This window comes from Anabrus simplex, chromosome X (genome assembly GCF_040414725.1).
Source record: "Anabrus simplex isolate iqAnaSimp1 chromosome X, ASM4041472v1, whole genome shotgun sequence".
In the NCBI taxonomy this organism is placed as follows: domain Eukaryota; kingdom Metazoa; phylum Arthropoda; class Insecta; order Orthoptera; family Tettigoniidae; genus Anabrus; species Anabrus simplex.
The window spans coordinates 179,850,767-179,876,057 of NC_090279.1; the positions used below are offsets into that span (position 1 = coordinate 179,850,767).

A 25,291-nucleotide genomic window follows, 5' to 3' on the forward strand; every position below is an offset into this window, starting at 1 on the left:
CCTATCCTTGCCGCTAGATGTGGCTTCATTCCTTCCATTCCCGACCCGGTCGAATGACTGGAAACAGGCTGTAGATTTTCAGTAGATCAGATAACCTCATATTTTAATGGAGAAGCCGAACACCAATCTCCTTTCCCAGACCCTATATGTTATGCTGTCTAAGTAAGCTTATTACCTCACACCCTAGAGATATTCAAGACTGTCATTCTATTATCGCTACATCTATTTGTAGCTGGCGCCCATCAACTATTGTATGTGTAAGTAATCAAGTATTTCGACTAAATTAAGTTTCATATTTATTTGATCGGTGAGGAGAAGTCACAATACGAACATTTCTTGTGAATTTAGTGCAGTAATACTATTTTTACATACTTTTTGAATACTACATATTTTGTGAATCTTACATATTTCACCGAAATTTTGCACTTTGATATTATGTAAAAATACGACCCTTACTATAAATGAAATACCAGGCGGTTTTAGTACCAAATAAAGTAGACGAGCTCTCTCTGAAAAGTTTGCGGTGAGATAATATTGGAGGCTACATTTTCAACCGGTGGGAATGCGATCGTCATTTGTTTAGAATTGAGGCAAGTGGTTTGAGGCTGAAGTGTACTCGGCAACAGACCGGCTGTCCCTCGTTGCAACTCATGACAGAAGGTTGTCGGTCTGTCCGTCTGTTGTTGAGCTGGACTTGGCTGGCGGGCGTGGCAAAGCCCCCTGTAGAGAGGGTCCATGTCACTCACATGCGGCCCAGCCCTGGCTGGCCCCGGTCCTCGCCGCCAAGCCATTTTAGGGGGCTTTGAAGTCTTTCGCTTGCTTTTCAAACGCTTGTTCCGAAACATTTTCAGGGAGAGAGAGAGAGGGTCCGACCGGCTGCTCTAAGAGAAAGAGCGAGTGACGGGGCGGGGCTGAGGGAGGGTGGAAATAATGTTTCATAATAGCTTGCGAACGATTCTTCCCTGCTAGGGGTCTCCAAGTCCGGCGACAAAAACAAACTGGACAGAAGCGATTACACAGTTCTAAGCAAAATGATTTCAAAAATTTACTCCCTCATAGCCCAACATGTTGTTCTTGTTTGATTCATTAGTCCATAGACCGGTTTGATGCAGCTATCCATGCCGCCCTATCTTGCATTACTCTTTTTATTTCTATGTAACTACCGCATCCTAAATCTGCTCTAATTTGCTCGTCATATTCATACTTTGCTCTACCCCTACCGTTCTCTTCTTGTCAAATTTAGCCAAATCAATCTCCTCCAACCAATTAGATTCAGTATCTCTTCATTCGTGATTCGATCTATCCATCTTACTTTCAGCATTCTTATGTAACACCACATTTTAAAAGCTTCTATTCTCTTTCTTTCTGAGCTAGTTATCGTTCATGTTTCACTTCCATCCAATGCCACGCTCCATACGAATGTCCTCATAAACGTATTTCTAATTGCTGTATCAATGTTCGAAGTGGGCAAATTTCTTTTATTAGAAAGGCCTTCTTTGCTTGTGCTAGTCTGCATTTTATGTCCTTCTCACTTCTGCCATTGTTAGTTAGTTTACTACCCAAGTAACAATATTTATCTACTTATGGCGACGGTACGTAAGAGCTAGGGGTTGGAAGGAAGCGCCGTGGCCTTAATTAAAGGAAAAACCCAAGGCACACATTCTTATCATTGTTTTTTATAGGTCTAACTATCCTTGATATTATTATAAAAGACCACCATTTTGTCCAATCAACACTGATTCTGTCATTTTACATGGTGGTCTTACATTTCTGACCGGTAAATGATTGTAGAAATATAGGCCTAATTATGTTCTTCATACAGCCAGGATCGATAAGCTGTCAAGGCAACAATCATCATAATCATCACCATCATCATCATAATCATCATCATCATCATCGCAGTCATTAAATTCAGATGTGACAGCTTTAACCACCATCTCTTTCCTCTTTTTGATCATCAACAGATCATCTTTATATCAACATAGATATATTTTTGGCTGCTGTTTTATCTGGAAATGGCATCATTAAGAGCTTGAGAAAATCTCGGATCAAGTGAACTCCGTCCTACTCCTCAGTCCAGAATTAAAATCCAAGAACGGGTCGGAAAACGAACCCAGCTCGTTAGAATAAGAGATAGGCACGCTACGTCTACACTAACGGAATGGCTAATAATAATAATAATAATAATAATAATAATAATAATAATAATAATAATAATGAAATGAAATGAAATGGCGTACGGCTTTTAGTGCCGGGAAGTGTCCGAGGACATGTTCGGCTCGCCATGTGCAGGTCTTTTCATTCGACGCCCGTAGGTGCCCTACGCGTCGTGATGAGGATGAAATAATGATGATGAAGACGACACATACACCCAGCCCACGTGCCAGCGAAATTAACCCGGTTAAAATTCCCTCCCCTACTGGGAATCGATCCCGAGACCCCTGTGACCAAAGGCCAGTACGCTAACCATTTAGCCATGGAGCCGGAAATAATAATAATAATAATAATAATAATAATAATAATAATAATAATAATAATAATAATAATAAAATGAAGTGAAGAGAACCCTCGGCCGAACGCAAAAACATTTACAACAAAAAATACCTCTCAATCTTCACCAAAATTCGACATTACAACACCGTTATCAAAGCGAAATACTATACGCGAGTGAAACACTGGATCTCCACAGTAAAACAGTACTCGAAGACAACCTGAAAGATGAACGTAAAATCATCAGAAAAATTCTCGGCCCAAAACTGACTGACGAAGGATACCGACTGCAATCTCGTGCAAAAAACCTAGGAGCTCTCAGACCTTGCGGTCGACATCAGAAAAGGACGCCTGAGATTTTACGGACACGTCAAACGCCTTCCAGAAAACAGCCCGACAAGAATCTTACTATCAAAACAAATAGGTGGACATAGGAAATCCGCCAATCAGGAATCAAAGTGGCGGACATCGCAGACGGAGCCTGCTACAGAGTGAAAATCAGCAAGTGAGAAGTAGACAGAGAAAACCCACAAGAAGAAGACAGGAGCAAAATGGACAGAAGAACGAAGAACCACGATGAGAGAAAAATTGAAGGCTGCCTGGAAAAAAAGGAAATGCACAACTTCTAAGTGAGCTTTGCGTGATCAGTTTTCTGGTCTTTTTCGCATCTAATAGTAATAATAATTAATAGATTGTATTATATTTATGAAGTCTAGAATATCTTTCATTTTCTCGCGATTCATGAGGCTTACCATTCTTTTGTGGACACACATTTTTTTCTTTAGATTTACCGGAACTCTTTCACTCCTTTGTGGGTGGGTGTATTATCTGTACCTCCTACATGTCGTAACAAGCTATACTAAGAGGGGGGCACCAAAGAATCTGTACTCATTCTCTCATTTTCTGAGCAGAAAATATGTTTCTATGTTTTTCTGTGTAACGGAGAAAATGTTTCTTCCTTTACGAGACGTTCTGATAAAATCACATTAATTTATTTGTTAGTATCGCCAGTGTATATAACACATATTTCAAACCACAAGTGTTACTAGTTTTTCTTAATTTTATTTTTCAGATTAGGAACGTATGGTGTGAACTAATTTCCAGGTGTTAAACTACGTGTCTATGTCAACATTACATGTCTCCTTCCTTTATCACGTCGTAAGTCAAGAATGCTCCTGTAATCATTTCCGCGCCTCATTAGCTGTTTCGTTCTGGCGCATTAGGTTGGCAGTGAACACACATGGACCTCACACACACAGGCCTATCTAAATACAGACGCATATACTGTCTGCCTGTCTCTCTGAGTATCAGTACAACATCAACTTACTAATTCTTTCCGTATACAAAAAAAACCCTCGTACAAGCAGAGGAAGCTAACCACTGAAGAAGGGGAAAGGCATCAATGACAAATAACGTTATAAGCAAGGCCAGGATTTTGATGAACTACAAATGTTTTAAAACTTCAACAAAAGTCCAGTAAAATGATCCGAAAATTTAATAAATTACACAAATTATATATTATTTCAGTAGTATAGATCCCTTTTGCGGCGCTCACAAGCAACCGATCGTGACAAATGAGCATTCAAAGGAAAGAGAATAGACATTAGCAGTGACGATGGCACTCTCATTTCATAAATATAGATAATTTCTTTTAAAAATGAGTTTAAATAATTGTACGAAGTGTGCGATTTGCAAATACTGTTGCTATAGTCAGTAGTATATATCCCTCTTGCGGCGCTCACAAGTAGCCGATCCTGACAAATGAGCATTCAAAAAAAGTGTTAAGTGATTCTCTCTGTCTGTAGATTGCTGGTAGTGGTGGATTTTGGATGAAAGGAAGTCCAGTGTTTCCTATAGATATTATTAAATACTTTATTAAATCAATGACTGATTTTGGGGGGAGGCGGAAGAATACGCAGGATTCCCTGCAAATATCATGAAATAGATTATTTTAATCAGTGGTGGAGTTTGCGATAAGAAGAAGGCAGAATTACCTAAAAGAAATAATGAAATATTGTCTTCTTCGCTTCGTTTTGGCCATATGAGGACCACATTAGTTCTAATCAGCTTGGTTTCTTCTGCTCTTTCTCCTTGTCCAATATTCTTTCATCCTCTTACTTTGCAACCTTCTTCGCTCTTCTGTCCATGGTGATTTTGTTCTGGGCCTAGTTCTGTCCTGGAAACCTGTGCAGGCCTCAATTTTTTATTTAAAAATTACTCTGTTGTTTATCTCTGGTTCCTGTATTCCCATTTCTTTGTACCTCTTGTATCCAACGTACTTTGTTTCTCTTGCAGTGTTAACCACCCCTGGTCCATTCTCAGCAAGTGTCCGAAGATCATGCTCCATCTTTTACGTATGATGTCCGAGATTTTGTCTATCTTGGTATAGTTCTTGGTTCACTCGTCATCTAAACTGAGCGTCGCGGTCCCAACATCTTCCTGACAATCTTTCGTTCCAGCATTTCTAATCTCCTCCTGTTGTTACTAGGTTAAGAGTGTTTGCTGCTTACGACGTATTACTGTCTGATCATCATCATCATCCTTTAACCGTCTCCAGTCGCTCAGGTGCGGTACAAGACGGCTCTTCATCTTTGTCTATCCAGGTATATTTCTCCCTTCTCGACTTGGTGCCTTCCTTCCAGATCCTGCTTTACTTGACTGATCCACCGTTTCCTTGGTTTGCCTCTAGGTCTTTGGACTTCCAGTTTCTTTTCTAACAATATCCTTGCTGTTCTCATTTGATCTGCTACTATCTCTACTGTTCATGGTACAGATTTCAACGGCATATGTAGTTACTGGCACGAAATATACCTGATAAAGGGTTCTCCCTGTATTTATTCCATAGAATAGACCTAACTTGGTGATAAAATTGTGCTCCTTTTTGGACATTGCATCACTAGTTACAAGAGACTGAAAATGATTTTCTCGCCCTTGAGTTGCATGTTAACCTGTAGGACTTGCCTGCTGATTGGCATCACTGCTGTATTTGTGTGGCTGATTTTTCATTAATCGAAATACTCTTCTTATTGTAGACGTGCATAGTTAGAATGAAATACTGTATTAAAATTAGCGGGCGTATTTTTAGAGGGAAGCCAGAAAGGTAAAGGATTTCCTGATACAATCGTTTGAAAATGTTATTGAAATCAGTGGTGAATTGTGTGGAAGACAGATGAGGGGCAGGGTTTCCTATAAAGGTCTAAATATTTTAAATTAAAATCAATGACTGACTTGGAGGGGCAGGGCAGGATGCAGAGTCTCCTGTTGAAAAATCAATTCTTTTTATTGAAATCAGCGGTCGAATTTGAGTTGATCAGTGTTCCCTATAAAATTTCGTGAAATATTTAATTGAAATTAGCAGCGGTTCTTGGTGGGAGGCAAGCGCGGTAGGGTTCTCAAACATACCATGAGATATTCTTTTTCTTTCCTTTCATTCTCTCAATCATCTGGGGTAGGCACTCATCATCATCATCATCATCATCATCATCATCATCATCATCAGTGTTCTGCCATACGGCAGATCTTTACATGGCAGATCTCCACGCAATACTGTCTCTTGTCACCCTCTTTGCTTCCTCATTTATGTATTTTATCCTAATACTGTCCAGCATCTGATATCTTCTCCGTCCTCTTTGCCTTTTTTCCATTTATCCTTCCTTCTATAGCATCTACAAGCAAGCAATCTCTCCTCATCCAATGACCAATTCAACTGTGCTTTCTCTTCTTGATTACTTTTCATATATTTCTCTCTTCCCCAATTCTTCTCAAGACTTCTTCATTCGTTACTTTTTCTATCCATTGTGTACTTTCCATTCTCTTCCAAATTCACATCTCAAATGCTTCCAGTCTTCTGTCGTCCTCTTTTCTCAATGTCCATGTCTCAGCTCCATACAAAATACTCCACGAATCGCTTCCTCAAGCTTAACATCATGGCGAAAGAAATCGTAACTAATAATTTGTAGCATCTTGCATACTAAAAAAATGTCAGTATGTACAGAAAGGCTCTATTTAAACAGCAAAAAGGAATTCATGAATGTATTGCAAATAGTTTCTGAGAAAACGTACGGAAAATTGCCAAATTTAAGGGACTACACTCCTCTTTTACACAGTTCACTTGTCTTCATACTCACGCACCTAACCTCTATTCGCAGCAGGCGTTGGCTACTGCAGACTATATTGGAGGGTGCTGACTGAACTCATTCTTGAGAAGGCTGTGCACACACATACACATTAGAACGTTCTGTCTTCTTGGAGCGTTGACAAGTAATTAAGGACGGTCTCGCTTGTCACCCGCCGACTCATGGCTCATCGCTCACAACTAGCTCTGTCTCTCTCTCTCTCTCCTCTGGCACAGCCTCATCTCATCAAAAGAAAAAAAAAGTGGTTCACAAAACAGTCGCACATATTATTTCCCAGTGAATCGCTGAATACTCCGAGATAGTTTATTTTATTACTGACTAGTCTAGATTTCAAGGAGAGGTTGCCATGTGGTTTTCTAGAAAAATGTTCAAATTTTGAGGATTTATCCTTTATATGAAATATTTTAGCCCTGCTCGAGCGCTTTTGCCAAAGGGCCTCATTTTGTTCAATATTTAACGTTTAAAATCTATCCTCATATTTTGTAGTCTTGTTCCCGAAGAACTAGCACACTGGCACTGAGAACTGAAGGTTTCGAACTCGAGTCCTACCTTGGCCAGCACATTTTACTTTTACTGATCCATCCATTATTTTCTTTCCTCTGTTTCTCAACCATTTATTTCCTGTGTTCTCTTTCCTTTTAGAGCTATTTGAAATATTTTAAACCATTATTCGGCCTTGTCGCTTGAATGTGTCGTAAGTTTTATTCATTAGTAAAGTTCAAGCGATTCATTGTCAGAGGAACAGTGAAAATATGACAAATATTGTAAATAATGTAAACAATACTGCAATTTTTTATTGATATTGTAGACAGAAAAACAACAATAAATAACAGAGTATTTGAAGTAATCTAACAATATAAAAAAATTAAAAGAAAGAAAATAAAAAATCTAAATCTAAATCGAATCTGAAGTCTGAAATTTCACTTCCCAATGCCAATGTGCTGGTGACTACACGCGGAGAAATATCTGCGGGAATAAGCCTACAAATGTTCGAGTGTAGATTTTAAGCGTTAAATTTTGAACAAAATAAAGGCCCATTGGCAAAAGCGTTCGGGCAGAGTTAAAATATTTTTTAATCGCAAAATTTGAACACTTTTGTAGAATACCACATGGTGACATCTCCTTGTTAGTATTCTGAAATATCCATTAAAATCACACTAATCTACCCAGTGTTTATATTACACAAAATGAAACAAGAGTAAGAAGCTTAATTTCAGGAATGATTTCCTAGAATGCAGAAACGAAAAATGAATTATATACATACAGCTCCAGAATTGCGTATAACCGTATGGCCGTCCGTTTTATCCGAGATGTTCTGGGTGCACTTTACCTTGGATAATCGAAGTTCTATTGTATTTGGCATAAGATGAAAAACTTTTATTGCTTACAAGTTTTGTGTTTGTTTTTTTACAAGTTGCTTTACATCGTACCGACACAGATAGGTGTTATGGCGACGATGGGATAGGAAAGGGTTAGGAGTGGTAGGGAAGCGGCCGTGGCCTTTAGTAACGTACAGCCCCAGCATTTGCCTGGTGTAAAAATATAAAACCACGGAAAAACTTTAGGGCTGCCGACAGTGGAGTTCGAACAGACATCTCCCGAATAATGGATACTGGCCGCACTTAAGCGACTGCAGCTATCGAGCTCGGTCATAATACAATTTAATCCGCACAGTAAGGTATTAGGATTTTTTTTTTTTTTGCATTGAATTACCTCTGTGGATCAGTGGTAGAGTGTCAGACTCCGGATCCCAAGATAGCGGGTTCAAACCTGGCAGAGGTAGTCGGATTTTTGAAGGGCGGAAAAAAGTCCATTCGACACTCCATATCGTACGATGTCGGCATGTAAAAGATCTCTGGTGACACATTTGGTGTTTACCCGACAAAATTAATTAAATCTCAGCCATAGACTTCCAAGAGAGTTTCGGTTTACTCGGTCTGCCATCTAGTGGGCCTAGAGTGAAACGGAACGTCGAAATTTGCTAGCAGACAGCCAGATGGCGTCAAATTGAAATGTCTGCACACGGTAGCTGAGGCCATACGATTATTATTATTATTTACCTAAAGTATAGAACTGAAGGTAATTAATGTCTTTACATTAAATATATGCATTAATATTAATATAATTAGAGCCCGGATTTTTATGCATTAATAGGTTAAAATGCAAACTTACTGAAGCTAGTAGCAAGTATAGTCTACCTTCACAACGATTATGCTACGGGGTTTGCATAAACATTAGGGGTACCCCCATCAGAACCCCTATGATTTATGTTATTCTTGTTACATTATGGAAGAGCGGGTGACCGACACTTCCTACTAAACAAATTAGTTTGCAATCTAACCTGTTACTGCATAAAAATCCGGGATTTTATTATAGATAAACCCTTCTGTAAAATGACAATTCTTTTAATGTCTAGAGCTCCGCTACATTGAGGAACTGAGCTCACTCTGTCCAGTGACCTAGGCGAATGGCGCCCCTAATCTGCAGAATAAAGAACATAAGAAAGCAACGAACTTCCATTGTACCCAGCGTAACAAAATATGTCCGTGAACATAACCTAACGCGGTTTGCTCCGGTCATTTCGTTGCACCAAAAAAATGAATCAAGCGCCATTTACACTAGGAAAAACACGCTGAGAGACAACTTGATATCGCAGCATTAAAAAAGCATATGAGAAGCTACACGAAATCTCATCAAACTAACTGCGGTTAGCAACGATACTCTTACTTTATATTTAAAGGGGTATATTTTTGGACTGGGATGTATCTGGAATTATTTCCGTCTTTCTTAACCTGTTTACCCTCCAGGATTGTTCATTCCCCTCGGACTCGGCGAGTGATCCCAGCTTTGGCCCCTCAAGGGCAGTGTCCTGGAGCTTGAGACATTGCGTTGGGGGATACAACTGTGGAGGGCGACCAGTACCTCGCCCAGACGGCCTCACCTGCAATGCTGAACTGGGGCTTTGTGGGGGATGGGAAGATCGGAAGGGATAGACAACAAAGAGGGAAGGAAGCGGCCGTGGCTTTAAGTTAGGTACCATCCCGGCATTTCTCCGGAGGAGAAGTGGGAAACCACGGAAAACCACTTCGAGGATGGCTGAGGTGGGAATCGAACGCCCCTCTACTGAGTTCACCTCCCGAGGCTGAGTAAACGGCGTTCCAGCCCTCGTCACACGTTTCAAATTTCGTGGCAGAGCCGGGAATCGAACCTGGCGTCAGGGGGTGGCAGCTAATCACTGAAGCGGACATATTATTATTATTATTATTATTATTATTATTATTATTATTATTATTATTATTATTATTATTATTATTATTTATCTGAAGGAAAATGGAAGAGATCCGACACTTCGAAGTATGAAGGTGTGGGCAAAAGAAAAACAAGGGTCACGAAGGGCGTGAAAATGAAAGACCCCCTAGGATTCGAAAACCAAATACCATTGGGGTCGTAAAAAGAAGAGTAGTTGACCAAGTGAGGTGGGATTGGAGGGATGAAACAAGTAATGGAAGAATTAGCTAGGGGACCTGTGGTTGAGAACCCATGCTCTCAAGATGAAACCCTCCTAGGACAACTTTTAGTCGCTAGGCAGCGGATGTATTCTAGCACCCCCAACCCACAAGGCGAGCGGGGAATCGCTTTCAGTGTCGAGGTTAAAATACAGTTGAACTAAATACGATCTGCAACTTCTTCATCTTTTTTTCTACCGCTTTTCCCACATCTGTGGGGTCATGGGTGCGAACTGCGTCGCACATGAAGATTTGGCCCCGTTTTCCGGCCGGATGTCCTTCCTGACGCCAAACCTATATGGAGGGATGTAATCACAACTCCGTGTTTCTGTTATGGTTGGTAGTGTAGTGTTTTTTCTGAGTATGAAGAGGATAGTGTTGTCACAAACACAAACACCCAGTCCCCGAGCCAGAAGAATTAATCACACAGATATTTGCTTTTATATTGTTGGCTACCTATTTATTTGCGAATTTGAGATCATTAACGAATCATGTGACTCTGGTTAAGGCATTGGTCATTTTGTTTCCGCGAATTACAAAGAATTAATGGGAGTCATGACTGAAATTTCTACAATTTATTTCGAAATTATTAACAAATAATATTTATTTGAAAATGCTCCTTGCGCCCCAGATTTCATTATTTTTGGGCTATAATTTGGCGAACTTGGCAAAAATGCCTTGTTTTCCTTTAAACTGCCGTGACCTAATTCAACATATCGTAATTTCAAATCCTCTTATTTTGGAAATAAATAATTTGATATTTCGAACTATCGTTATTTTGTTTTGATAATGTCAGCATATCGATAATGATATATCGATATTTTAGTATATCGAAAAGTCCGTATAGTTTTAAGAGATAAAACCTGTATGGATCTTCACCCAAGGCGGCAGTGTGCATGTGTGTAGGGAGAATGTAATTCTGCGCTCCACGCAAGCAAGAAGAAGCGGCAGCATTCCTCTCGTCTCGCTGTACTCATCTCATCTGTCATCTCTCCTCCCCACCTCCTGCTCCTCTCCGAGGTCCACTCCCAGCTCATTCGCGAGCCGTCAGCGATACAGACGTCCGCATTCAATCACCCCGCATGGAGACATCGCACCGCACTTCCCTCTGCTCTATTAACATTTTCCTCACTTCACACTCCGCCATCATCTTAGCAGCAGATGTTTAATACTTGCTACCTTCTTTTCTTTTTTTTTTTTTTTTTTTTTTTTTTGTTCTTCCCACTCACATTCTGTGCTTTCAAGTCAAAAAAAGTCTAAATTTTTACCACATAATTACTAGGAAATACCTCACATTTCATCATCTAGCGCCATGAAGTTCGTTCATTCACGAACGGGGGGCTTCATGTACATATCGTGGTCAACAAACTTGTACACCTAAGTTTCTGTTAGCGTTATTAGCTACCGTCCATGGAAGCCCGAATTTTATTCTCGGTTTTACAGAAACAAAGATTGTCAGCAGCGCTGGGTGGTTGTGGTATGCCTGAAAAGAGTTGCGCCACTTCAGGACGAGGAGCCGGGCTGAGTGGCTCAGACGGTTAGGGCGCTGGCCTTCTGACCCCAACTTGGCAGGTTCGATCTTCGCTCAGTCCGGTGGTATTTGAAGGTGCTCAAATACGTCAGCCTCGTGTCGGTAGCTTTACTGGCACGTAAAAGAACTTCTGCGGGACAAAATTCCGGCACCTCGGAGTCTCCGAAAACCGTAAAAGAGTAGTTAGTGGAACGTAAAACAAATAACATTATTATTATTATTATCAGGACGAGGATACGATTTTACTTTGTTGTTGTTGCTTGTTGTTTAAAGGGGCCTAACAGCTAGGTCATCGGCAAGATTAGAGAGAATTGCATGGTTAAAGGTCTCTATTAACAGTGCCAAGTATATTTGAGAGAAATTCCATCTTTTCAATACTAAAAAATACGTATTTACCTATTAAAATATTTGAAATATAATTGAATATATTTCGTTCCTTCCCCTGGGACATCTTCAGCCACTTATTGAATAAGTATCATTCCAAAACACAAAAATATATATTAAATTAAAATCATGTGACACAATGTGATGCTAAGTGTAATTACAACTATTTTACAATATACGAGGTCTTTCATATAAATTAAGACCGAACTCACGGTGTTTCTACTCTGCGTTAGGGCAGCTGCCTCAGCCGAACTCATATCGTGCGCGGCCGCCCTGCTTTATGCGTGAATACAATCTTATATGAAATCTTACCTTATAAAAGATGCTGGAAGTGTCTCGTACTTCCTGGGTTATACAGGCATTATATCTGGTAACCATATTCTGGCTAACACGAGTGAGTTATGCCAATGTAATATTTCTGATTTCATTCGTAAATTTTCCTTTCAGTTCGCCCAACGGGTGAGGATTTGTTCGATATATATTTTATTCAGTTTACCCCACAAGTATAAATCTCACACTGTTAGATCTGGAGAACGAGGGGGGGGGGGAGGAATAGACCAGCACTGAACACTTTGCCTGCAAACATTTCCGAGGTTGTAAGAAGAGAATCTTATGCTATATATGCAGGGGCTGAATATAGTTTAAACCACCCACGCGATTTATTTTCTACTGTTTAGTGATGGAAGGTCGGCGTCAAAATGTCATCTTGGTACCTCTCTGCATTTACTGTCGTCTCGAAAAAAAATGGCCCAATTATTCGTCTTGTACTAACAGCACACCAAACACAAATCTTCCTATCATAATGACGGACTTTATAAACACCATTAGGATTTTCTGCACACCAATAGCGAGACTTCTGACTGTTCACACGACCATTAAGGTAAAACCAGAACTTTTAAATACGGTGTTGCAATGTTAACAGTCTCACCATGTTAACAGCTGAGATTCAGACTGGCGACTCATGCTTGCCAGGTCGAACACGTGCAGGCTGATGCAAGGTCAAGAACTATGCGCGCGCTTCCCATACTGCAGCACAGGTCTCGGAGAGTAAAAGCGCCACTTCGACGGTCTTAGTTTATATGAGGGACCCTGAAAGTCTTTGGAACGAGGTCTTGATAATGGTGAGCAGGCAAAGAATGTTAATGGAAGATACTCCACGAATATTGGAAAATAGTTGTAATTAGACAGAGCATCACACTCTGCCATATGATTTTAATTTAATATATTTTTTGGTTTTGGAACAATAATGATGGTGTGTGGCCTCCAAAGAGGCAGGGTGCAGGTCTTTCGAGTTGACTCCCTATGGGCGACCTGCACGTCTGTGAGGATGGCGCCCTACCTATGATGATTTTTTATGCTGAACACGGCACACACACACCCAGCCCCCAAGCCATCAGAATTAAAATATCCGACCGAACCGTAAATCCAACCGGGGACCCTCTGAACCAAAGGCCAGGGCGCTAAGCATTTAGCCATAGAGCCGAACCTGGTTTAGAATGATACTTATTCAATAGGTGGCTGAAGATGTCCCAGAGGAAGGGACGAAACATGTTCCACTATATTTTAATACGTAAATACTTTGTATTTTAGTCCGCCTCTGTGGTGTTGTGGTCAGTGTGATTAGCTGCCACCCCCGGAGGCCCGGATTCGATTGCCGGCTCTGCCACGAAATTTGAAAAGTGGTAACGAGGGCTGTAACGGGGTCCACTCAACCTCGGGAGGTCAACTGAGTAGAGGTGGGTTCGATTCCCACCTCAGCCATCCTGGAAGTGGTTTTCCGTGGTTTCCCCACTTCTCCTCCAGGCAAATGCAGGGATGGTACCTAACTTAAGGCCACGGCCGCATCCTTCCTTGTCTATCCCTTCGAATCTTCCCATCCCTCACCAAGGCCCCTGTCCAGCATAGCAGGTGAGGCAGCCTGGGCGAGGTACTGGTCATCCTTCCAGTTGTATCCCCCGACCCAGAGTCTGAAGCTCCAGAACACTGCCCTTGAGGCGGTAGAGGTGGGATCCCTCCCTGAGTCCGAGGGAAAAATCGATCCTGGAGGGTAAACAGATAAACAAGAGAAGAAGAAGAAAAACATATTTTATAGTACCGTATTGAAAAGGTGGAATTTCTCGAAAATATATTTAGTGAGAATGTTGATTGTTGTTTCGAGAAACAAAACAATTAGGTATTGTGCTGACCTTTATATTTAGCTGTCATATACATGCATGAGCCACATCTGAAAAGTAATCCACCTCATGTCCCAATTTTAGAAGCAATGAGCGCAATTTTTAAATGTTCAAATAGGAACCCAACAGATTCCCCATATTGTCATATTGATATATCATATGTGCTGGTTGTCAGCAAATATCCAGTTCGTACATACATGAAGCTTGCGAACAGAGAGGTAGAAGGGGTCCCACAATAGGAATGCAACGGACATCCATATCTTATTACATGGGAACATAATAATAATAATAATAATAATAATAATATGCGAAATATAAATTGGCAAACCTAATACGTGAAACACTTTCTGACACAATTTCGAAGGTGAAAAATGATATAAATACAGACGTACGGCAAGGTGACTGTCACCTCTTCTATTCAACTGTGTTCTAGAGAAAATTGTAAGAATTTGGAATGTAAAGCTTAAAGAACATAACATATTGCCGATAACTTTGGAGAGAAAAAACCAAAGGCATTGAAATAAATTGCCTAGCTTTTGCAGACGATTTTGCTATATTGTCAGAAAACCTAACAAGTGAAACAACACAAATAAATCTCTTGGAAGAAATAGCGAACAAACAGGTTTGAGAATCTCCGTAGAAAAAAACAAAATTTATTACAAACATGAAGAACGCTCCCAAATGTTTGGCAACAGATATTGGTCGAGTGGAAAGAGTAACGGAATTCAAATATATAGGAGAAATAATTCAAGAAAAAGGTTTAGACAAATTTGCAGTAGAAAAAAGGGTATACAAGATGGAAAGAGCATATCACAAAGAATTTTTATAACGAAAAGTGTGTATCTAAAAATCTTAAAATAAGGCCTTATACTACAGTGGTGAAACCGGAATGCCTATATGCTAGTGAATGCCTGGTACTAAACTATAGATTAGATAAACTTGAGGTACTAGAAAGGAGAATCATAGAAAAATTATAGGCCCCGTGAAAACTACGGAAGTACGGAAAAAAGTTCTAATGATGAAATATATAGGAACATAGAAAACATATCAGAAACCGTAAGAAAAAGGAGATTGCAATTTTTTGGCCATATTTACAGAATGGATGATTCCAGATTAACAAAAAGGATTTTCAAGTAGGCTACCTTTGGGAGCAAAAAGGCAACAACTAGCTGGGTTCAAGAAGTGAAGAAAGATTTAGAAAGAATTTATAATGGAGAAGAAGAACGTATGGACAGAGATATTTTTAGAAAGAGGGCAGTAAGTGTGGAAGAATTCCAAAGAAGATTGAACAAGAAACCTGGTGTGAAGTGGTCCGAGGACAGAAAGAAAGAGCATATTGAAAGAACGAAAGAATATTGGAAGGAATGGAAGAGAAAAAACAACAAGGTATGAAGAATTGAATTGAAATTGGCACGTTGTTCTTAGCAGGCCTCATCGGAAAGAAGAAGAAGAAGAAGAATATGCGAAGATCGTCATAAATCGATCATTGCTGTCAGTGTTTACCTATAGGCTACCCTACGGTAATAAACATAAAAGCTGTCCACTTTCTTGAGATATTTCTCTTGCCATCTCGTAAGCAGCCATTATTATTATGCACTGAATATAGGCAGCGATGAGCCTCATACTTAGCAATTAATACACACTCAACATCCCTCGGTCATGAAGACGAAGCCAGTTTTATTGTTCTGATTCCCGTCCCAGTAATCCCAGCGTGCCAAGGGCATAGCGCGCATCACTAATACACGAATTCCATTGGTCAATTCTGCCAAAGACTTGGCAATTCTTTGATCGATTAGTACATGTTCTAATTCACTTTCTTCAAGACTTTTGAAGACTTCTCAAGCAATGTCAAGTATTGTTAGCTATTTGACAAGTAAGGTTGTGAAGTATTGAAAAGTCTTGTAAAATCTATAATTTATCAAAAATCTGATCTTTTGCTTTAGGATTACAAAACAACAGAAGTGCTGCATAATAAACGCGTCTACTCATCGTCGTAGAAAATGTACATATTCTGACAAACGAACTCACCTGTATGACTCTCATAGGCAGCCCCGTCTCCTTCGCTAGCTGTTCTCGGATGTGTCTCGTTGGCTTCGGAGTCTGCGAAAAGGCGTTCTTGAGAATTTCCAGTTGTTTGGCTTTTATCGTAGTCCGTGGACCCCGTCTTTTCGATCCGGCATTGCCGTCATCCGGGGATTTATTCTCCGTCTGAGAATCTCTGGTTTCCGGGTCGCCGTCCAACGAACCTGCACCACAAGAAACATACACCATATAATTATAATACTCAGAGAAAATTTCAGACACGTTTAGGAAAAGACGTTTGAAATTTTACGAACATATTTTCAGAATGAGTAATCAGAGATTAATCAAAAGAATTCTGAACTTTGCTCTATCAATGAAAGTAAAGAAGAAAAATTGGCTGCTAGAAGTTGGAAAAGATCTTCAGGAAATAGGCATCACTGATGACATTGTGTTTGACAGATCTAAGTTCAGAAAATTAGTCGACAATCACCGCTTTACGCATAATCCAAGCACTATCACCAAAGAACGTGGTAAGAAGATCGCAAAAAAGAGCCACAGATAGAAGATGAAAAGAATTGAGAGAAGAAAAAGGCAATTACATCAGCTAAATAAGTTCAATCTCGCTCGTTAGTTGGGCATAACGAAGATAGAATAATAATAATGTTTAGAGTCCGGATGTTTATGCTTTAATAGGTTAGAATGCAAACTTACTGAAACGAGTAGCAAGTATAGTCTACCTTCACAACGATTATGCTGGAGGGTTTGCACAAACCTTAGGGGTACGTCTCATCAGAACTCCTATAATTTATGTTACTGTTGCTACATTGTGGAAGAGCGGGTGGCCGACACTTCCTACTAAACAAATTAGTTTGCAATCTAACCTGTTACTGCATAAAAATCCGGATTTTAATAATATTAACAATAAAAAATCATAAAGCAAATCCCAGGCCAAAAAACTCACAGGTGAACAATACAGACTGAGAAACAAACAGAAAATCAAGCAACAAACACACACACACACACACACACACACACACCCCCACACCCACACTCAAACACACATTCATATTGGTATTAGAAAACGCACAATAAAATTAATCACGTAAAAGTAATGAACCCTGACAATCTCACAAACCAAATACCTAGTTCGAAATGTATAGAAACAAAAGTAAAATAGGTACTGTTAAGTGGATCGGTTGAAATAAACGGAAGCGACGTTAAATGGGTATGAATCACAAAAGAAAACAATCCAAAAGTTGTTTAAAGGGTCGGCACGAAGTAAGACTCTGTGCACAAAGGAAGGCTAATAAACGCTTCAAAATATTTTGCATAGTCTTAAATTGGTTTCAGGAAAAACACATGCAGAAGAAAAAGAAGAGGAAAAGGTGTATCTTTCATGAGCTATTGTGGTGGAAGTAGTTTTTGACGCTTTTTAGGCTATCTACGTGTAAATTTCGACGTTCTGTTTTACTCTATAAGATGACAAACAACCTTTCGCTGAGTATTTAATTGATTTGTCGGAAAAACATCGAATGTGTCACCAGAATTATTTTACACACCGACATCGAATGGACTTTCTGCCTTCCAAAATCCTATTTTCTCAGTTGACTTTGAACTCGTGAATTTGGAATCTAGAGGACAATACTCTACCATTTATCCACTGAGGGATCTAACGTACAATGAAGGATATAAAACAGCCCGTGTGAGATTCTACTCAAACATACACTGACTGACAGAGCAAATGCAACACCAAGAAGGAGTGGTCAGAACTTTATGCCAATTGCAGGGTAGACTGACGTCACTGAGGTATGCTCATGATGTGAAATGCGCCGCTGTGCTGCGCACGTAGCGAACGATAAATGGGACACGGCGTTGGCGAATGGCCCACTTCGTACCGTGATTTCTCAGCCGACAGTCATTGTAGAACGTGTTGTCGTGTGCCACAGGACACGTGTATAGCTAAGAATGCCAGGCCGCCGTCAACGGAGGCATTTCCAGCAGACAGACGACTTTACGAGGGGTATGGTGATCGGGCTGAGAAGGGCAGGTTGGTCGCTTCGTCAAATCGCAGCCGATGCCCATAGGGATGTGTCCACGGTGCAGCGCCTGTGGCGAAGATGGTTGGCGCAGGGACATGTGGCACGTGCGAGGGGTCCAGGCGCAGCCCGAGTGACGTCAGCACGCGAGGATCGGCGCATCCGCCGCCAAGCGGTGGCAGCCCCGTACGCCACGTCAACCGCCATTCTTCAGCATGTGCAAGACACCCTGGCACTAGAGGTTCCAATATCGACCAGAACAATTTCCCGTCGATTGGTTGAAGGAGGCCTGCACTCCCGGCGTCCGCTCAGAAGACTACCATTGACTCCACAGCATAGACGTGCACGCCTGGCATGGTGCCGGGCTAGAGCGACTTGGATGAGGGAATGGCGGAACGTCGTGTTCTCCGATGAGTCACGCTTCTGTTCTGTCAGTGATAGTCACCGCAGACGAGTGTGGCGTCGGCGTGGAGAAAGGTCAAATCCGGCAGTAACTGTGGAGCGCCCTACCGCTAGACAACGTGGCATCATGGTTTGGGGCGCTATTGCGTATGATTCCACGTCACCTCTAGTGCGTATTCAAGGCACGTTAAATGCCCACCGCTACGTGCAGCATGTGCTGCGGCCGGTGGCACTCCCGTACCTTCAAGGGCTGCCCAATGCTCTGTTTCAGCAGTATAATGCCCGCCCACACACTGCTCGCATCTCCCAACAGGCTCTACGAGGTGTACAGATGCTTCCGTGGCCAGCTTACTCTCCGGATCTCTCACCAATTGAACACGTGTGGGATCTCATTGGACGCCGTTTGCAAACTCTGCCCCAGCCTCGTACGGACGACCAACTGTAGCAAATGGTTGACAGAGAATGGAGAACCATCCCTCAGGATACCATCCGTACTCTTATTGACTCTGTACCTCGACGTGTTTCTGCGTGCATCGCCGCTCGCGGTGGTCCTACATCCTACTGAGTCGATGCCGTGCGCATTGTGTAACCTGCATATCGGTTTGAAATAAACATCCATTATTCGTCCGTGCCGTCTCTGTTTTTTTTCCCAACTTTCATCCCTTTCGAACCACTCCTTCTTGGTGTTGCATTTTCTCTGTCAGTCAGTGTAGTTGGTGTACTAATTTCATTGCAATATTATAAATATGATTAGATCCTGGAATCTGCACTGCAGTTGTGTAGAATGATTTGCATAACTTTCAGGGATTTCGATACATTAAATACAGTATAATTAGATCCTGCAATCTGCACTGCAGTTGTGCAGAATGATTTGCATAACTTTCAGGGGTTTATATGCATTTAAAGAGATATAAGAAGAATACGTTCCTTATACGTTCCTAAATAAATAAATAAGCAAAAAGTTACTTTCATATGTCAGGACTGAGTGATTTGGCTAAGCGGTTTGGTCACGAAGCTGTCAGCCTGTATTCTGGAGATAGTGGGTTCAAACCCCATTGTCAGCAGCCGTGAAGATCATTGTTTTCCAGTCTCACACCAGGCAAATGCTGCGGCTGTACCTCAAGCAAGGCCACGGTCAATTGCTAGTTTCCTTCGTATCTCATCGCTATCAAGACCGTATAAGTGTTAGTACGACGTTAAAAAACTAGAGAAAAACGCGCAAGTGACCGGGCAGCTTGAGTCACGTAGCTATCAGCTTGCATTCGAAAGACAGTGGGTTCGAACCTCACTGTCGGCAGCACTGAAGATGGTATTCCCAGGTTTCGCATTTTCACTCCATGTAAATGCTGGGGCTATATCTTAAATAAGGCCACCGTCCATTCCTTCCGACTCCTAGTCCTTTCCTATCTCATCGTCGCCATAAGACTTAGCTGTGTCGGTGCGACGTAAAGCAATTTGTAAAATAATAATAATAATAATAATAATAATAAACAGAGAAAAGTCTCGTATGGCGTGTGTGTGTTTGTACGACACAGCTACTTGTTTTAGGTGCGACATCAGCTACGTATCGTGTTTCGCAAAATAAAACGCGTATATCGAGTGTTACAAATTTATTCGTTAGTCACGGAATCAACTCAATGAAAACGTTATTATATTCTCAGGCACAGAAATAAAGAGAATAGAAGATTTTGAAATGTAGTGTTGCAGAAAGATGGTGAAGGTGAGATGGATATATCGAAACATGAATGAAGAGATACTGAATAAATTTGGTGAGAGGAGATCAATTTGGCTACATTTGACGAGAGAAAGAGGTGTAATGACAGGGAAAAATGTTATTTTTAATGTATTTTTCTCTAAAGGTACCCTTATCTCTGAAACCATTGAACGAATTGAAGTAATATTTGTTGACGGTATTCATAGGGATAATAGCTATATAACAGATGAAAGACATCTTGAAAATAAGTAAAATTTTGATCACAAAAACATATTCAATACTTTTAAAAATATCAAAATATGGTGGTTCAAGCTTAATATTTTTATGATCAAGTTGTTAGGAAAATTAATATAATATCTTACTTAGTAGGTAAATTTATGTCTATAAATAATATGAGCGACGTTTAGTTGCTCTCTCTCTCTCTCTCTCTCTCTGGGTCACATTCTGCGAAAAGTGCACCTTTAGAGAAAAATACATTAAAAGTAATATTTTGCAAACGAATTTTTTTACACTCTCGAAGTGAGTGCATATATCATGCTATATTTTTTTTGTTTTGGATCAAGTAATATTAAATGCATGTGCAAAATTTGAGTGTTCTACATGTAATAAGATGGAAATAAAGTGGCATCATATAAACATGTATTCTTGTGCTCAATTCTGTTCCCAAACCTACCATGAGTCCTTAAGGGACCCAAGACACGTTCAGTCGGTTTTTGAGGGAAGTGTATGTGGTAAGAACGACAGGTGTAGACCGATCTATGAATATGACAGACAGATTAGAACGTATGAAGAAATGAAAAGTTTAGCAGAAGTTTGCGTGGCATAGACAGCTGCATCAAACCAGTGTATGGACTGATAACTCAAACAACAAGGACAAAAAATTTGTGAAAACATATTTTAAACGGGAAAAGTAAAACGATTATTATTATTATTATTATTATTATTATTATTATTATTATTATTATTATTATTATTATTATTAAATATCGGAAGATTGAATTTTAAACGCTATGGCCCGTAAAGCACATTGCCGACATTTCACACGCACCGAGTCTCTTTCCACAGAACGCAGTGGAGAAGATTTGTTGTCCTAAGACACATGCCATCGTATTGTAATTTATTCGACCAGAGGCCGTTCCAGGTGCCATGTACCTCTCGTGACGTCAGCAATATGGCTGCCGAGCGGGATTTATCGCGCAGCTGCATTAACATGCATAGAAAATACACAGACGCTCTAAACAGGTCCTCGAGCGATGCCAGTGTAGGGCACAGTCATAAACCAATGAACATTTGCATAACCATTCCAGTGCATCCTGTGGTAAAAAAAAAAAGGAAAAGGAAAGAGGGTGATAGAAGGAATGACATTAGAAAAAACAAAAGAAAACACAACATTTCACGCTGCATATAAAATAAGGATAATAGAAAATTACTGCGAGATTGATCATATTTCACTGTTGAATCTCTGGTATGATGTGTTAACTCCTGACGAACTCCTTTTAGAGCATTGCTTCTCAAACTCTGAGCATTTTAGTGGGGTATGCGAACAGCCTTCAGGGAAACGATGAAGAACAATCGAAATATGGAAAATAAATAAGAAAAAAGTTAAAAATATGTACAGGTGGTCCCAGGAGGAATGGTCAGTATTCAGGGATATGACACGAACGATCATTTGCGGCATGAAACTTCAAATGGACATATGCCCTCTGCCGAATGGTTTCGAGATAGAACACATAGTATAAATATGATTAGATCTTGAAATCTGCACTGCAGTTGTGTAGAATGATTTACATAAATTTCAGGGGTTTCGATACCTTAAATACGGTACAGTATAATTAGATCTTCCAATCTGCACTGCAGTTGTGCAGAATGATTTGCATGATCTTCAGGGGTTTAGATGCATATAAGAAGAATACGTTCCTTTATAATTTTCAAATATTATCCTACCCTTCGAGATAGAACACATTTAATGTACATTTGTTTTTGACCGGGCGAGTTGGCCGTGCGTTTAGGAGCGCGCAGGTGTGAGCTCGCATCCGGGAGATAGTGGGCTCGAATCCCACTGTCGGCAGCCCTGAAGGTGGTTTTCCGTGGTTCCCAATTTCACACCAGGCAAATGCTGGGGCTGTACCTTAATTAAGGCCATGGCCACTTCCTTCCCATTCCTAGGCCTTTCCTGTCCCATCGTCTCCACAAGACCTATCTGTGTCGGTGCAACGCAAAACAAATAGCAAAAAAAAAAAAAAAATCATCTGCTTATTGTGTAGCAAGTGGCCGTGGGGTTTGTGTCCCGTAGTTAGCAGTTTGAATTCGGGAGGTGGTGGCTTCGAATACCACTGTTGGCAGCCCTGAACATGATTATCCGTGGTTTCAAATTTTCACATCAGGTTGTACTTTAACGTTAAATGCGTAATGTATTATTCATTTTAAACATGACGGTTTTTCATTTCAAAGGTAATGCGCTATTATCAGACAAATATTTAAAGAAAATTATTTTACAGAATAAATAATTAAAAATTTATTTCCATCATTAAAAATGTCAAGAGTTTTGAATGTTTGTACCGGTATATGCAAAGATGTGCTATTACTGTAGCTACCGCAACACTATCTTTGGGTGTCCTTGCGCACGAATACTCTGAGGTAACAAACATTTACCTTAACTGTCTAAAGTTTATACTTTACTCGAGATGGTCAGCAAGAAAAATCATTTAAAAAAAAACGTTAATTTGTAATACAATAGTGACCTAGAGCGAGTTTCTCTGCAAGGTGGAAGTAAATTCACAGTTGTAAAATCGTACAGCAGGTATAACAAACAAGTAAATTTTCCTTTAGACATATGCAATGCTGTGCATTTAAGGATTAATTCAGGCCATGTCTACTTCCTTCCCACTCATAGCCCTTTTCTATCTCATTAGCGCCATAACACCTATCTGTGTCGGAGCGACATCAAGAAAATTGTAAAAGTTATAGTGCTCCAATTGCCAAGTTTATTCTTCATTTGAAGGCACCAGTTAGACCCGAACAAATGTGTACCGTGACCTTACAAGGTCAGGAGCGAAAGCTTATTAATAGAGCCCGGATTTTTATGCATTAATAGGTTAGAATGCAAACTTGCTGATGCGAGTAGCAATTATAGTCTACCTTCACAACGACTGTGCTATGGAGTTTGCATAAACATTAGGGGTACGGCCCTTCACAACCCCTATAATTTATGTTACTCTTGCTACATTATTGAAGAGCGGGTGACCGACACTTCCAGCTAACCAAATTAGTTTGCAATCTAATTTGTTACTGCATAAAAATTCGGGCTTTACTTATTAAAAACCAGATTCATAACCGCAAACGTAATTCTTCTACAATTCAGTTCAATAATGTTCTCCAACACTAAGAATTCCACACATTTATATTGCATTAAAAGTCTACGAGTCACCATCATTAAATGATGAGCAGCGAACCGTACAGAATGATTTATAATTGTGACTCGTTCCATGACGTTGGAAACTATGAATCCAAATGAATGTATTATGAATAATATTAATGATTATTATGATTCCTTTTAGTTTTACCTGCTGTCTTTCTCTTAATGGATACGACGGCACGGTATGGTAATATTCCTTGACTTACGACTTCTTCTAAGCCTGGAGCAAGCTATACAATTCTCTTGATAAATAGCCACTCTGACAGACCAGTAGACCATTCATTCACTCATTCATTACCTTTTTTTCATTCACTACTGATCTGTATTTAAGGTAGTCACCCAGATTGCAGATATCCTACCTGTTGTTTACCTAGTATTCCCTTAAAATTTTTGAAAGAACTTGAAAAAATAACGAACATCCCTTTTGATAAATTATTTAAGAACTAATTCCTCTTCTAACAAACAAATATATGTTCCAATTCTTCCTTTAGAATTCCAACTTCATCTTCATATTATGACCTTCCTTACATTTTAAACCGCTATTTGAGCTTATTCGACTACTAATGTCATTCCACACAATCCCTTAGGCACGTAATCACCAACGTGAATAAAAGCTTTTATCTTACAATCAATCAATGATCTGCAGTTAGGGCAGTCGCCCAGGTGGCAGATTCCCTATCTGTTGTTTTCCTAGCCTTTTCTTAAAGAATTGCAAAGAATATGGGAATTTATTGAACATTCCGAGCTTCCGTGGCTCAGGCGGCAGCGCGCAGGCCTATCACCGCTGGGTTTCGTGGTTCAAATCACGGTCACTCCATGTGAGATTTGTGCTGGACAAAGCGGAGGCGGGACAGGTTTTTCACAGGGTATTCCGGTTTTCCCTGCCATCTTTCACTCCAGTATCATTTCATTTCATCCGTCAGGCATTAGTCATTGCTCTAGAGGAATGCGACAGGCTTCGGCAGCCGGCACAATTCCTATCCTCGCCGCAAGATGGGGGATTCATTCATTCCATCGCTGACCCGGTCAAATGACTGGAAACAGGCTGTGGATTTTCACTGAACATCCCCTTGGTAAATTATTCCAATCCTTAACTCCTCTTCCTATGAACGAATATTTGCCTAAATTTTTCCTCTTGAATTCCAACTTTATCTTCATACTGTGATCTTTCCTACTTTTAAAAACCTCACTCAAACGTATTTGTCTACTCATGTCATTCCCCGCCATCTCTCCACTGACAGCTCGGAACATACCTCTTAGTCGAACAGCTCGTCTCCTTTCTCCCAAGTCTTCCCAGCCCAAACTTTAACCCTAGCCAAATTTAGACAGCGCAGACTTTCCTCCCCTTTCTAGCAGTCTTCCACCGGGCGAGCTGGCCGTACGGTTAGGGGCGCGCAGCTGTGAGCTTGCATCCGTGAGATAAAGGGTTCGAACTCCACTGTCGGCAGCCCTGAAAATGGTTTTCAGTGGTTTTCTATTTT

General features: G+C 40.4%; 1 protein-coding gene across 1 annotated transcript in view; it reads right to left on the bottom strand.

Annotated features, from left to right (window-relative positions):
* Lim1 (LIM homeobox 1) overlaps positions 1-25,291 on the bottom strand; it is a 401,359-nt gene that overhangs the window by 18,506 nt on the left and 357,562 nt on the right. The window contains exon 5 of the mRNA XM_067158717.2: positions 16,250-16,467. Coding sequence (XP_067014818.2) covers positions 16,250-16,467 — 218 coding nt within the window. The remainder of the gene's footprint in view (positions 1-16,249; positions 16,468-25,291) is intronic.